Here is a 12,967-nt window from a genome sequence, read left to right on the forward strand (position 1 = left end):
ATTATTTAATTATTCTTCATTCCTTGTGCTAAAGGAACACAATCGGATTTAGGTCACCACTTATAATCATATATTTTTATCTGACGCATCAAAAAATATATCACCGAAGCGGTAACTTCGTTATAAACTACTGAACCGTCCTTTAATAAAAGTGGTCGCTGGATCGTGTCCAGCGCTGCACAACAAATTTAAGTTAATACGGAATGTTATTGTTTACTTGCTGTAAAGGAGGATATGTATAAATTATCAAAAGAGAAATAGGCAATACACGGAAGAGAATTTATACTAAAAATGGCAGGGTGTAAAGAATGGTGTAAAAGTGAATTTAAAGTAAAGAATTTACTTCTTCAGCACGAAGATCCACAAACTTTCATCCAATTTCAAGTAAGTTTGTTTACCTGTTTGTTTGCTATTAAGTTAGTTTCTCTATCGATTTATTAGGTATATTTGTTTACGCCAATTTGGACACTAAATTATTGAAGAACACGGACGGATATATACATATAGTACAAAGTCATGTACAATTATAGAGAATGAACGATCATTAAACACAATTTCGGTAATGAAAAGATGATTTCGGTAAAGTGACGGAAATCAGACTATTTGTATTTGCATTTTACTCTTCTATAACTTTAGATCTGTTTGTGTTAAGATACGTTTAAAGTTTTCATGTTCTTTTACCCTAATCACGCTATGGATGTGGAAATTAAAAGAAATTTTAACTGAATTGCAAACCCCATATCAAACAGTGCAGACCATCATCGGTGATATGCTGGCTGATCTTGGTCTACACTGGTCACATGGACAGAATCGGTTAACGCCAGCAGACTAAGAGCTACCATGCTCTCGTGTCTGATATATTGTCAGTACCGAAAATGATTATTTTACTTTCAACGACAGGTATATAAGCTTTAAAGTTATGAAGGCACCAGGGATGTATGTAGTAAACCTGTGTAATATACACAGCATAAATTATGTTGTCTTACAGATCTCTTTACTACATAGATAATTATATATAATTATAAAATCACCTGACATTGATATAGATCTCTACTTAGCTTTATAAGATTACCTGCCGACTGTGATAAAGCAAAGTCTGGCTATGTTTTATCATCAGAAAAAAATGGCATGATAATTAAAATTTCGTTCATGGAAATAATTGTATGTATTTGTATGCATATTGGTACCTGGAAAATACACGTAGGAACTAATTAAAGATCTCGGGGGGGGGGGGGGTCTAATATTCAGTCAGTGAATCGGTTATCACCTTCCCGGGCCTAGTCTGTCGTGTATAAATAACTTTTTCTACGTTTCAAAGTAATTAAATAGAAATATACCCTACATGGAATGTAGTCATGGGAGATATAAACAAAGTAGAACTCTGGTTAATCTGAAAACTCCTGAATACACAGTATTGATTGGTAAAGCACCTAACTGATTAGGTCTATACATAGTATTGATTGGTAAAGCACCTATAAACTGATTAGGTCTATACATAGTATTGATTGGTAAAGCACCTAACTGATTAGGTCTATACATAGTATTGATTGGTAAAGCACCTAACTGATTAGGTCTATACATAGTATTGGTTGGTAAAGCACCTAACTGATTAGGTCTATACATAGTATTGGTTGGTAAAGCACCTAACTGATTAGGTCTATACATAGTATTGATTGGTAAAGCACCTAACTGATTAGGTCTATACACAGTATTGATTGGTAAAGCACCTAACTGATTAGGTCTATACATAGTATTGGTTGGAAAAGCACCTAAGTGCTTAGGTCTATACATAGTATTGGTTGGAAAAGCACCTAACTGATTAGGTCTATACATAGTATTGATTGGTAAAGCACCAAACTGATTAGGTCTATACACAGTATTGATTGGTAAAGCACCTAACTGATTAGGTCTATACACAGTATTGATTGGTAAAGCACCTAACTGATTAGGTCTATACATAGTATTGGTTGGAAAAGCACCTAACTGATAAGGTCTATACATAGTATTTATTGGTAAAGCACCTAACTGATTAGGTCTATACATAGTATTGATTGGTAAAGCACCTAACTGATTAGGTCTATACATAGTATTGATTGGTAAAGCACCTAACTGATTAGGTCTATACACAGTATTGATTGGTAAAGCACCTACCTGATTAGGTCTATACATAGAATGGATTGGTAAAGCACCTAACTGATAAGGTCTATACACAGTATTGATTGGTAAAGCACCTACCTGATTAGGTCTATACATAGTATTGCTTAGTGAAGCACCTAACTGATTAGGTCTATACATAGTATTGCTTAGTAAAGCCCCTAAACGATAAGGTCTATACTCAGTATTGCTTAGTAAAGCACCTAAACGTCGGTCTATTAAATGTACTCAATATTGGTAGGTAAAGCACCTAAACGATTAGGTCTATACTCATTATTGGTAGGTAAAGCACCTAAACGATTAGGTTTGTACTCAATATTGGTAGGTAAAGCACCTAAATGATTAGGTCAGTACTCAGTATTGGTTGGTAACAAGAGTCTTTTCTTTTTCAGTTTGGTTTCCAGAAAGTATACTTAATATGGCGGGTATTCTGGGCTCTGTACCACGTGGCGTGGATTATCGTGTCAGGGGTTAAGGCTGACCTGTGGGCTGGGGAGGACAGTAGTCAGTACGTCAAGTGGTTTATCTTCCTCACAGACTGGGCTTATTTTTCACTGACCATCTCTACATTAGTGGACGCTGTAGTGACCACATATGTGTTTGTCAGGCGGACGGATATCAGAGAAGGTATAATTAATAAATGAGGAAAATACATTCCGTAAACCAGTCAAGGTTTATGTCAGATTTTGAACTAGAATATTATTATCTTATTTTTTCTACAAAATTGGTTATTTTAGCCTGATGATTGAAATGCTACATGATCCTTTGCACATCAATCAGATTTCAATATAGAAATCAAATATTTAATTTTACAACAATAAATAAATAAACAAATAAAATAATATACATGTAATTAAATGAAATAAAAAGGACACAATTTCACGAAGAAAAAAGTAAACGATAGTAGATACAGTTGGTTCTTTCCGTTACTTTAGAAACTTTAAAAGGTGGGATGAAAAAAAGAAAGTTACGAAGCGCGAAAATGTTAATATCAATTTATTAAAGTTTTCTTGTCGTTGCTGATGCTTATTTTCAGTCATAATGTTTTTATGCTCATTGTTGTAGGTACAGAAGTCGAGTTACCATGGTTTATGCGAGCTAACTGGTGTCTATTTAACATTGGAAATGTAATCAGCGTTTCAACATCACTGGCGTATTGGGGCCTCGTATATGATGGTATTTATTTATAACTTCTTTCATTTGTATGACTTTAGATTAGTTAACAGAACTTTAGAATATCAAACTTATAAGTAGTCAGTAATGGGCATGTATGCCATTTTTTGTGGATAGTTAGTATCTTAGGCTAGTCATGTTTACTTGACAAATGTTTTGCTTAATAGATTCTAGAACCACGTTTATTAAAGCTTAGGTCGTGTTAACATGTTACATGGCGTGAAAGATTGGAACAACATTTTGAAGTTTGAAGGATTGGTATAAGCGCCCGTGACAGAACGGACGCTTCTTTGTTGCTTGCGTGTCAAACATAATGATCCAGAAGGCTTTGGAATTTCGTATTGGAGCGCATAACAAAACAAAACGATGAATTACATTTTAATTAAGTGGTTTGTTGCTTTCGTATTACGTGCACGACAGGATATGAATGGTATTTACATTAAATTGTGAACACGACCATAGAGCGTACATTTATTCGTATCTTTTTGTCGTTTTGTTGGAATTGTCGTGCGTACGATTGAATGTATTGTACTCTCGCACGGCAATACGAAACGACAATTATTATTGTCTGAAATTAGCCACCATGTATATTTTCTCTAGGATTGACTTGTAACATCATTCTTTTTAATTTCAGGATCACAAGATATGTCGTCAGTGAATATAGCAACCCACATAATTAACTCTTTATACGTATTCTTAAACATCAGCGTCACGGGAATGCCAAAACGTGTCTTACATTTCTGGTTCTCAGTAATATTCGGAATGGTATATGCGTTATTTACTGTGTTTTATCATTTGGCCGGGGGAACCAACCATAATGGGAGCCCGTATGTATACTCGCCTCTTGATTGGAGTAAGCCTGGGACGGCATTTTTATATTGTGCAATAGTCTGTTTTATTCTTGTTCCAGTAGTTCATTTAATCTTATACGGAATTCATCGTTTAAAATTGTTAATCTACGAGAAATGTGATTGCTGCAGAATTGAGACAAGGTATCGAAGAGATCCCAGCACCGTGGAGATGAAACCGCAGTACCCGTATTGAGTCCGAATGCATGGGCGTGGTTTATAGTGGCAGCAACACTTGCCCTTTTTGTTGATCATGCTTTACTAATGTTAACTCTACTTTAAGTATTTTTACTATATTATTATTATTATTTTGTAATAAATTTATGTTCTCTTTTTTTAATAAACTTACAATGAGATAATTGTTCAACTTTCAATACATCAATATCAGTCCATTACAACATGCAACATCATGAAAAGCGTAATAGTGAATTGTGTGTTATGATAACAATCAATTGGTGACCAACATATGTCACGCGAACACGTCGGGTTAAATTCTGGTCAGTTTTCAGTAATTGTCAATCACAACTAACCTTAGTGTCAATTGTTTTCGATAAATACACACCAGAGACCACTTGATGATTCAGTATATTGTCTGAAGAATGCATTAATTAATTTCCGTTGTCACGAAACACTTCGCATTTAAACTATTTACTGTTCTGCAACGCTTTGAAATCTACAGTTCATTGTGAATTGAATCCCTACGTAAAGCTGTTTATTGTTGAAATAATGACTTATTAAATTATTTCCCCGAAAGGACAGATGTATGATCGAATTATTGATTCATTTAACGAACAATTAACTTATCGAATTATTTACGCCATGTGCACGTGGCGACGAATTATTGGTCATACATCGAAATTATCATGTCAGCCTATTCACCTTGCATGTGTCTGTTTGTTTTAACATCAGTTTAATAACTTTTAGCCATTATAACCAGTTAGTAGGTACCTATAATTACTGTTTATTTGAACATAGTTCTTCATATCCTCTTTTCCACGTAAATTATTTGAAACGGCGTTAACATAAACAAATTGGTCACACCACGCCTCGATACGGGAAAGAAATATCATTATGGGTAATTGGTGAGGTGCTCCGAATGAGAGCGCACGAGAGTCGAACTCGCGAACAAGCTCTATAGCTTTATTCCACACAATCAAATGTGAATTTTACCTTCTTGCCATTGGGACCTTAATATAATGTGTACATAAAGAAACCAATTTCACATTGTACAAGACAGCAACAATGGTAATACGACTAATTATAAGTCAATTTTATCAAAACAATGAACTTAATTAGTTTTATTGAAGATCCTCTAATATAATAAATATAAGCAGGTTTTATCAAATATTAAATTGTTGTTCATTAGATTTTAATGAAATTTTAATTTCGATATCATATAATGTAAAGGTAATTTTCTACATGATGTAGATATATCCCTGATTTTGTCAAAATACGAATGCAAAGCAAATTTCTTTATTATAAAACGCAAATTCATTATAAAGTTGATTATCATCATTCATTCATTCATCATAAAATCACGTGACTTTAATTGAAATATAGAGCAAATTTATTTTTTCTTACAAAGCTTACTTTATTGTACATGCAATACGAAACTAATTTTATGATAATAAAAAATGAAAATATCGTATAACAATGCTGGTTTTGCTACAATATTAAGTTTGATTTACTAAAATAAAAAGTTAATTTCATTGCACAAATATATACCATTAAGCTTATACATATTTGTAAGATTTGATTCAACGATGAGTTTATCTCAGACCGCGTGATCAAATATTAATGTCTGCATTTTATCCAGATTATAAACGTTGTTTTTTATCTATACCTGTTTATCAATTTAATTGTATTATTATTCTTTTGTTAACAACCTAGCACATTTCTGTTTGCACGTGTTGTAGTACTGAGAAGAGTGGCGACATAAGCCTGGGCACGTGTGTCACATATACTCCGAGCAGCGTCCATGCAACATGTCTTGACGTCATAATATGCCCTGAAAAGAAAAAAGTACATATTATTCCATGCTTATACTGAGTGTTTCTAATAGAATTTTACCTGCGGACAGTAAACATTTGAGCCGCGTCACGACAAAATCAACATAATGGGTTTGAGACCAGCATGGATCCAGACCAGTCTGCGCATCCCTGCAGTCTGATCAGGATCCATGCTGTTCGCTTACCAACCCTATTACAAGTAGAGAAACTGATAGCGAACAGCATGGATCCTGATCAGACTGCGCAGATGCGCAGGCTGGTCTGGGTCCATGCTGGTCGCAAACCCATTATGTTGGTTTTGTCGTGACGCGGCTCATTTTTAAATCATATGCTGGTTCCAATTTATAAATAGAGAACAGGTATGAAACCTGTATCGATGGATTGACTTGAACATGGTGCGAGCAAAACGGATGTACATATATCTTCTTCCCGCCAATTTCTCAATTAAAAATTATCAAAACATGGAACGCTTGTTTCAGCATTAAGGAAATTTATTTAGCTTATATCAATCTTATTGTAATGAATTTCATTTATCACACGTTAGGTTCAAGCTTACTATCTCAAAGTCCGTAGATACCAAACTCTGCCAAATGAGACTAATAAGGCATTTCCAACAGATCAAAGATAACGTGTAAATCTATATGAGCCGCATCACGACAAAACCAACGTAATGGTTTGCGACCAGCATGGATCCAGACCAGCCCGCGCAGTCTGATCAGGATCCATGCTGTTCGCTTACAAACACTATAACAAGTAGAGAAACTGATAGCGAACAGCATGAATCCTGATCAGACTGCGCGGATGCGCAGACTGGTCTGGATCCATGCTGGTCGCAGACCCATTATGTTGGTTTTGTCGTGACGCGGCTCATATAATCTTACTAGACTCTATCTTGCTGTCTGCTTTAGTTAAACAATTTAGTTTTGAAAAATCTTGGACTCTCAAATTTCAAAGTATGTTAGAAGAAAGAAAGCTTTTACGGCGCACTAACACAGTTTAGGTCATATGGCACCGAGCATGAAAGATAATTTTGGCTAACCTCTGGTGTTACAAACTTAAAACATCACCAGGCGTCAAAACCATCTCACCTGCTGGAGCTAAGAGATATATAGACTCCGGTTATTCAAACACCTCTTGCGATCACGCGGGGATAAACGGTGGCTGCAATTCTAATGCCTCAACCCTTTAAGGCGACCCCTCAGTCACAATGATGTGGTATACCGAAGTGGTATTCAAACGACTTTTATAAGTACTATTTAAGATATAAAGAAAAACATATTTTAAAAAACGCCTACCGGCATAGTGCAGCATTTAGCTCGTCTGATGTAAGGCTAGTGTCACCTACAACATTGTCCACGACAACTTTAAATAGCTGGAAACAGTAGCTGCATCCGTGCTGTAGGTCACCACGTGCTAGGCACGGATTTTGAACAATGTCTGAAAAGCAGACAAGAGAAATATGTTATAAAAGTCAAGTATTTCCCATAAAACACAGTTAAGAATATGTTAGTTATTGGACATAACACTTACAGTTAGGTCAAATATCAGTAAATGTATTATTCCTGGGAAAAAAAACTTACGAAAGGGCATTTATTTGTCAATGTACGTTTTCTAAAAACAAGACTTATACCGTCGCGTCATAGACATAAGTATTTGAATGTATTATTCGTGAAAACACAGCTTAGCGCTGCGTCAAATACAAGTAAATGTATTATTCCTGTATAGACAACTTACCAATGTCAAATATCTTAAAAACACAACGTTGCGTCAAATATCTGTGAATGTATTACTAGTAATCCTGTAAAAACAACTTACCAATATGTTGTTAAAACAACTTACCAATATGTCAAATATATGTGAATCTGTTATTCCAGGAAGCACAACTTATAGATATCTGTTTATGTATACGATGTATTTCAAAAGCGCAACTTACCTTATCTGCAATAATATATAACGATATGGAAGAACTTATTTCGTGTGACATATTAAATGATATTTATCAAAATACAACTTACCAGTACGGCATATTAGATTAATTGTGTTGGTGAGGGTCTGGTAGGGCGCGAGGGCGTTCAGTGAACAGTTACCACTCATATGCTGGAGGCATTGTTCCAACCTGCAGATTGTAGACAGATAATTTCGTTGTATACGACTACAAATCATGTACACGTGCAATGTATTTTCTCGGTTACAGAAAGAAAAAGAATCAAAACAAATAACATCTTTGTAATAAAAGAGGTGTATTCGCTCAAACCGGCCCTTTTATAAAGTACGGGTTCAAATGTTGCCAATAAAGTAATCTTAGAAGCCAAACGGTGTGCTGTCGTCTTGTCGTCCTGTCTCTAGCGCGGCACGCCAAACGGCGCGTTGTCGTGCGATGCGTTGTCGCGATGTCGCTTGGCTTATAAGCCAGTCCTTCAATTTGAACCGAGCGACAATGTGATATTGAGACAACGCGCCTCACGACAACGCGCCGTGCTAGAGACAAGACGACAAGACAAGAGCGCGACAACGCTCCGTTAGGCGCTTTGTCGTGCTGCCACTAGCGCCAACGCGACGAACAAACGCGTACAAAATCAGCCACCATATCTTTGTAATATTAGAGTTGTATTCGCTCAAACCCGCTCTTTTATAAAGTACGTTCAAATCTTGTCAATCAAGTAATCTTAGAATGCGCCATTTTGTATTATATGGTAGTTTTAAAAAAACTTTGCTCACTTCTAAAATATTTAGACTTAATGGGGATGTATTGGTAGAACTCTAGTCAAATGCATAGTAAGGAAGTAAGGACAATGACAATATTGGTCAAGGCATTTTGATTACTAACAGTCAACGCCATTTATTTGCAGGCTTGTTCATATAATATCAAAATTGAGAACGTAGTCTTTAAAAGCCCCTTTTCCGATTTTATACCTGTCTTAGGACTTTAATGTTGATAAATTCCCCGCTAATGTGAGGCTAAATTTCAGATTTTTAGAACCGATCAGGTGATACATAAGCTAATCATATTTACCCTTTCCCGCAATAGTTTTCTTTAATGTCACTAAGAAGCTCCGAGCTGGCCGGATTGAAATAAATTGTGGGAACCAGGTCTGTTGCGGAACCAGCACATTTGTCAACACCAGTCAGATCGCACTCACTACCGGAAATATGAGGTAGTGCTGAAATTATATGTTTTATAGTACAAGCGAGTATATGGTCCGTACAATATTGTCACACTCATACTGATAACTTCCGAACATGCCAGAGTAGAGGTACAGTGCGAATGATCGTAGAAAACATTTCATGACCAATCACAACGAAAGTGACCCGCACCGTCCGGGAATCGAATCCAGATTTTCCCATTCACAGTCCAACGCTCTACCTATTGAGCTAACTGGACGGTGCAAATGGTACTGTCTGCATGGTTTGTATATGTCCTTATATAAAAGGACCGACAAAAATACTGTATTGTTCTGAACATTATTTTGTATGATAATTATTTTATTAATTTTCGAAAGGAATTTAAAATATTAATATCTATGTATAAACATTGATTTTGTCTTTTGGTTTTATTTCTCAAGTGTGTACAATTTTGAACTTGAAAATGACATCACTATACAGTTTCATGACAACAGCAAAATTTAAAAGAATCAGTTTTAGTTTCCCGGAATCAATTTCTCTTGTTATCAGCCGAAAATGCCGTTCGTTTGAATTTTTCCAAAACTTTCAAATTGACAAAACTCGTTCAAAATTGTTTTTTTAAAGCTAATTTTATCCTAATCCCTTAACTTAGAGTATGTGATTCCATGCAAATATATCTTGTAAACTATACTTACAAATAGCGAATATTATCAACACATTGGGCACAAATACGAGCGATCTCATCCTGACCGGTTTGCTTGTTATAGAACTTATGCTGTTTATTTTCAGTAGGAACGGAATTTATTCCTATGAACTCCCAATGCGGACCTTCTCAACCGGCGGACCAATTGTGCGCAAGTTATTGTCACGCGACGGTATGTCTATCAAAGTTCATAATCTAAGATACGCCGTTTAATTTCATCAAAATTAATAATGGCTATCGGTATATTGATATTGTCACCACAATGTGCGTACTTTTTGCTAGTATATGTAACGAGGGTAACTCGGATTGTACTCCGATACATATATTCCTCATGGGAGCCCAACCTTTCACTAAACGCAGAAACCCGCCAGCTAACACGTGATTGTGTTATTGCAAATATTTAAATTCAGCGTTCGTTAATTAATATAAGTTATTAATAATCTATTCGTCAATTATTTTCTATACAACATATCAATTTTGTATAGCATGAATTATTACGCTATTTTCTAAGCGCTTACAACGTTTTCAAAAGCATTACATGTACATTTATTTGGCGTTTTATTTTTAAGAATATGATTTGATGCTCAAAATAATTTTCTACTTGGCGACGGGCTTTAACTGTACAAAATGGCACACAGTATGGACATTTTTTTCTAAACTTAGATAAGCTCACAGACGTCAGCCGTTAGCGCGTTTGTTCATGCACTAATTAATACACGTATACAAGCAAAGTATGATTTTTTTGTTGTTTTATCATAATGTGATATAGTCATGACAAATCCACGGGGTCATACCTTTTAGAAATGAATTATATCAATTTAGATTGATATACATGTGCATGTTCTTTTTTTATGAAAGGAAACAAAATGTTTAGCTCTAATAGTAAAAATGCTGATATTTTATTTAAACATTTTTGTGACACGCATACTTAATTCTCGTGCCACTAAAGGTTAGGCTAATGGATTTTATTCTGTCATGTTTTTTTCCTTACATATTAAGCTTAAATTTTTAAATAACTTTATTTTTAAAACTCCAAATGAACTCAGGCTAAATGAAGTCTATCCAAAAGAGCCCAAAGTGAAAGTGACATTCGTGCACAATTGCACATATTACGAATTCACATTAATTAAGTTTATAAAATGCATATTTTAAATTCCATTCACAACGAGACCATAATGCTACTGCGGTTAATATAAAATTGAGCGTAATATAAGTCATGGTCACATATCCAATGGAACTTTTGTTCCTTACAGAAAAATTGTTCAACGTCATTGATGTTACAAACTACTGAACTTAGAAACAGAGTTTTAGTTAGTAATGTAAAATGAAGTAGAATGTATATACAAACCTATTGAGAGCTCCTTATAATGACGGTACTATCAGACATACATGTATCAAAAGGAGCGGGGCTTAAAAAGGGCTTATCTCTTCCACCAGAGCCAAGAATCATCCTACAGATATATACCAGTCTGTGCTATCTGGCCACCTTTGAATAAATTTAGTTATCTAGGAAGACGGATCAGTCTTTTCCGTTGCTAAACACGTGCTCAGAACATTAAAATCTGTGCGTGACAACCTACAATCTGTAGGAAATAATATCTAAAAAAAAGTCGAAAGTGCGTTGAGTTTCACGCATCAATTTTTAGTCCGGATTTTTATTAGCTCACCTGAGCATATGCTCAGGGTGAGCTATTAGGATCACTCTTCGTCCGTCGTCCGTCGTACGTTGTCCGTTCACACTTTTCAAACGACATCTCCTCTGAAACCATAAGGCAGATCATAATGAAACTTCACAGGGATGTTCCTTGTGTGAAGCCTTAACAAAGTTGTTCAAAGAATACCATTCCATGCAGAACTCTGGTTGCCATGGCAACCAAAAGAAAAAACTTTAAACATCTTCTTCTAAAAAACCCAAAGAGCTAGAGCTTAGATATTTGGCATGAAACATCTCCAAGTGAGCGTCTACCAAGAATGTTCAAATAAAATCCCTAGGGTCAAAATTGGCCCCGCCCCAGGGGGTCATTGATTTTCCCTATATGCATATAGTAAAAACTTAAAAAAAATCTTCTTTTAAAGAACCCAAAGAGCTAGAGCTAAGATATTAAGCATGAAACATCTTCTAATGAGTGTCTACCAAGATTGTTCCAATAATAGCCCAGGGGTCAAAATTGGCCCCGCCCCAGGGGGTCATTGATTTTCCCTATATGCATATAGTAAAAACTAAAAAATTCTTCTTCTAAAAAACCCAAAGAGCTAGAGCTTAGATATTTGGCATGAAACATGTTCTAATGAATGTCTACCAAGTTTGTTCAAATAAAAGCCCTGGGGTCAAAATTGGCCCTGTCCCAGGGGGGTCATTGATTTTCCCTATATGCATATAGTAAAAACTTAAACAAATCTTCTTTTAAAGAACCCAAAGAGCTAGAGCTAAGATATTAAGCATGAAACATCTTCTAATGAGTGTCTACCAAGATTGTTCAAATAAAAGCCCAGGGGTCAAAATTGGCCCCGCCCCAGGAGGTCATTGATTTTCCCTATATGCATATAGTAAAAACTTAAAAATCTTCTTCTAAAAAACCCAAAGAGCTAGAGCTTAGATATTTGGCATGAAACATGTTGTTTGTTCAAATAAAAGCCCTTGGGTCAAAACTGGCCCCGCCCGGGCTGACATTGATTTTCCTTATATGTACGTGTATAGCAAAAACTTAAAAGTCTTCTTGAAAAAAAACCGAATAGCTAGAGTTTAGATATTAAGCATGAAACATTTTCTAGTAAGTGTCTACAAAGATTGTTCAAATAAAAGCCCTTGGGTCAAAACTGGCCCTGCTCCAGGTGTGTCATTGTTTTTAACTATATGTGCAAAGAAAAAAACTTGACCAGCTAGACCTTAGATGTTAAGCATGAAATATCTTCTAATGGGTGTCTACCAAGTTTGTTCAAATAAAAGCCCTGGGGTT

The 12,967-nt window shown here is 35.5% G+C and overlaps 2 protein-coding genes across 2 annotated transcripts; one reads left to right on the forward strand and one right to left on the reverse strand.

Annotated features, from left to right (window-relative positions):
• Positions 1 to 106: 106 nt before the first annotated feature.
• On the forward strand, positions 107 to 4,534 carry LOC132717844 (protein rolling stone-like). Its single transcript, XM_060701418.1, has 4 exons — positions 107 to 384; positions 2,547 to 2,781; positions 3,220 to 3,330; positions 3,962 to 4,534. Exons 1-4 carry the CDS (start codon positions 292 to 294, stop codon positions 4,369 to 4,371), a joined length of 849 nt encoding a protein of 282 aa, XP_060557401.1. The 5' UTR covers positions 107 to 291; the 3' UTR covers positions 4,372 to 4,534.
• A 964-nt stretch (positions 4,535 to 5,498) lies between these two features.
• On the reverse strand, positions 5,499 to 10,150 carry LOC132717845 (uncharacterized). The gene is made up of 5 exons (XM_060701419.1): positions 10,003 to 10,150; positions 9,198 to 9,345; positions 8,200 to 8,300; positions 7,480 to 7,621; positions 5,499 to 6,183 (listed from the first exon to the last, which is right to left on the reverse strand). Exons 1-5 carry the CDS (start codon positions 10,049 to 10,051, stop codon positions 6,054 to 6,056), a joined length of 570 nt encoding a protein of 189 aa, XP_060557402.1. The 5' UTR covers positions 10,052 to 10,150; the 3' UTR covers positions 5,499 to 6,053.
• Between the last annotated feature and the right edge of the window lie 2,817 nt (positions 10,151 to 12,967).

This window comes from Ruditapes philippinarum, unplaced genomic scaffold, assembly GCF_026571515.1.
Source record: "Ruditapes philippinarum isolate M1 unplaced genomic scaffold, ASM2657151v2 ctg342_1_1_1_1, whole genome shotgun sequence".
Classification (NCBI taxonomy): Eukaryota; Metazoa; Mollusca; class Bivalvia; order Venerida; family Veneridae; genus Ruditapes; species Ruditapes philippinarum.

What these genes read in the sequence shown, in the direction of transcription:
- LOC132717844 (XM_060701418.1), top strand. Translation starts at nt 292, where the DNA reads ATGGCAGGGTGTAAAGAATGGTGTAAAAGTGAATTTAAAGTAAAGAAT. An exon ending in AAACTTTCATCCAATTTCAA is followed by an intron (nt 385 to 2,546) that starts GTAAGTTTGTTT and finishes TTTCTTTTTCAG; the next exon opens with TTTGGTTTCCAGAAAGTATA. An exon ending in GCGGACGGATATCAGAGAAG is followed by an intron (nt 2,782 to 3,219) that starts GTATAATTAATA and finishes TCATTGTTGTAG; the next exon opens with GTACAGAAGTCGAGTTACCA.
- LOC132717845 (XM_060701419.1), bottom strand. Translation starts at nt 10,051, where the DNA reads ATGAGATCGCTCGTATTTGTGCCCAATGTGTTGATAATATTCGCTATT. An exon ending in GTTGATAATATTCGCTATTT is followed by an intron (nt 9,346 to 10,002) that starts GTAAGTATAGTT and finishes ATATAATTTCAG; the next exon opens with CACTACCTCATATTTCCGGT. An exon ending in CTAAATGCTGCACTATGCCG is followed by an intron (nt 6,184 to 7,479) that starts GTAGGCGTTTTT and finishes TTTTCTTTTCAG; the next exon opens with GGCATATTATGACGTCAAGA.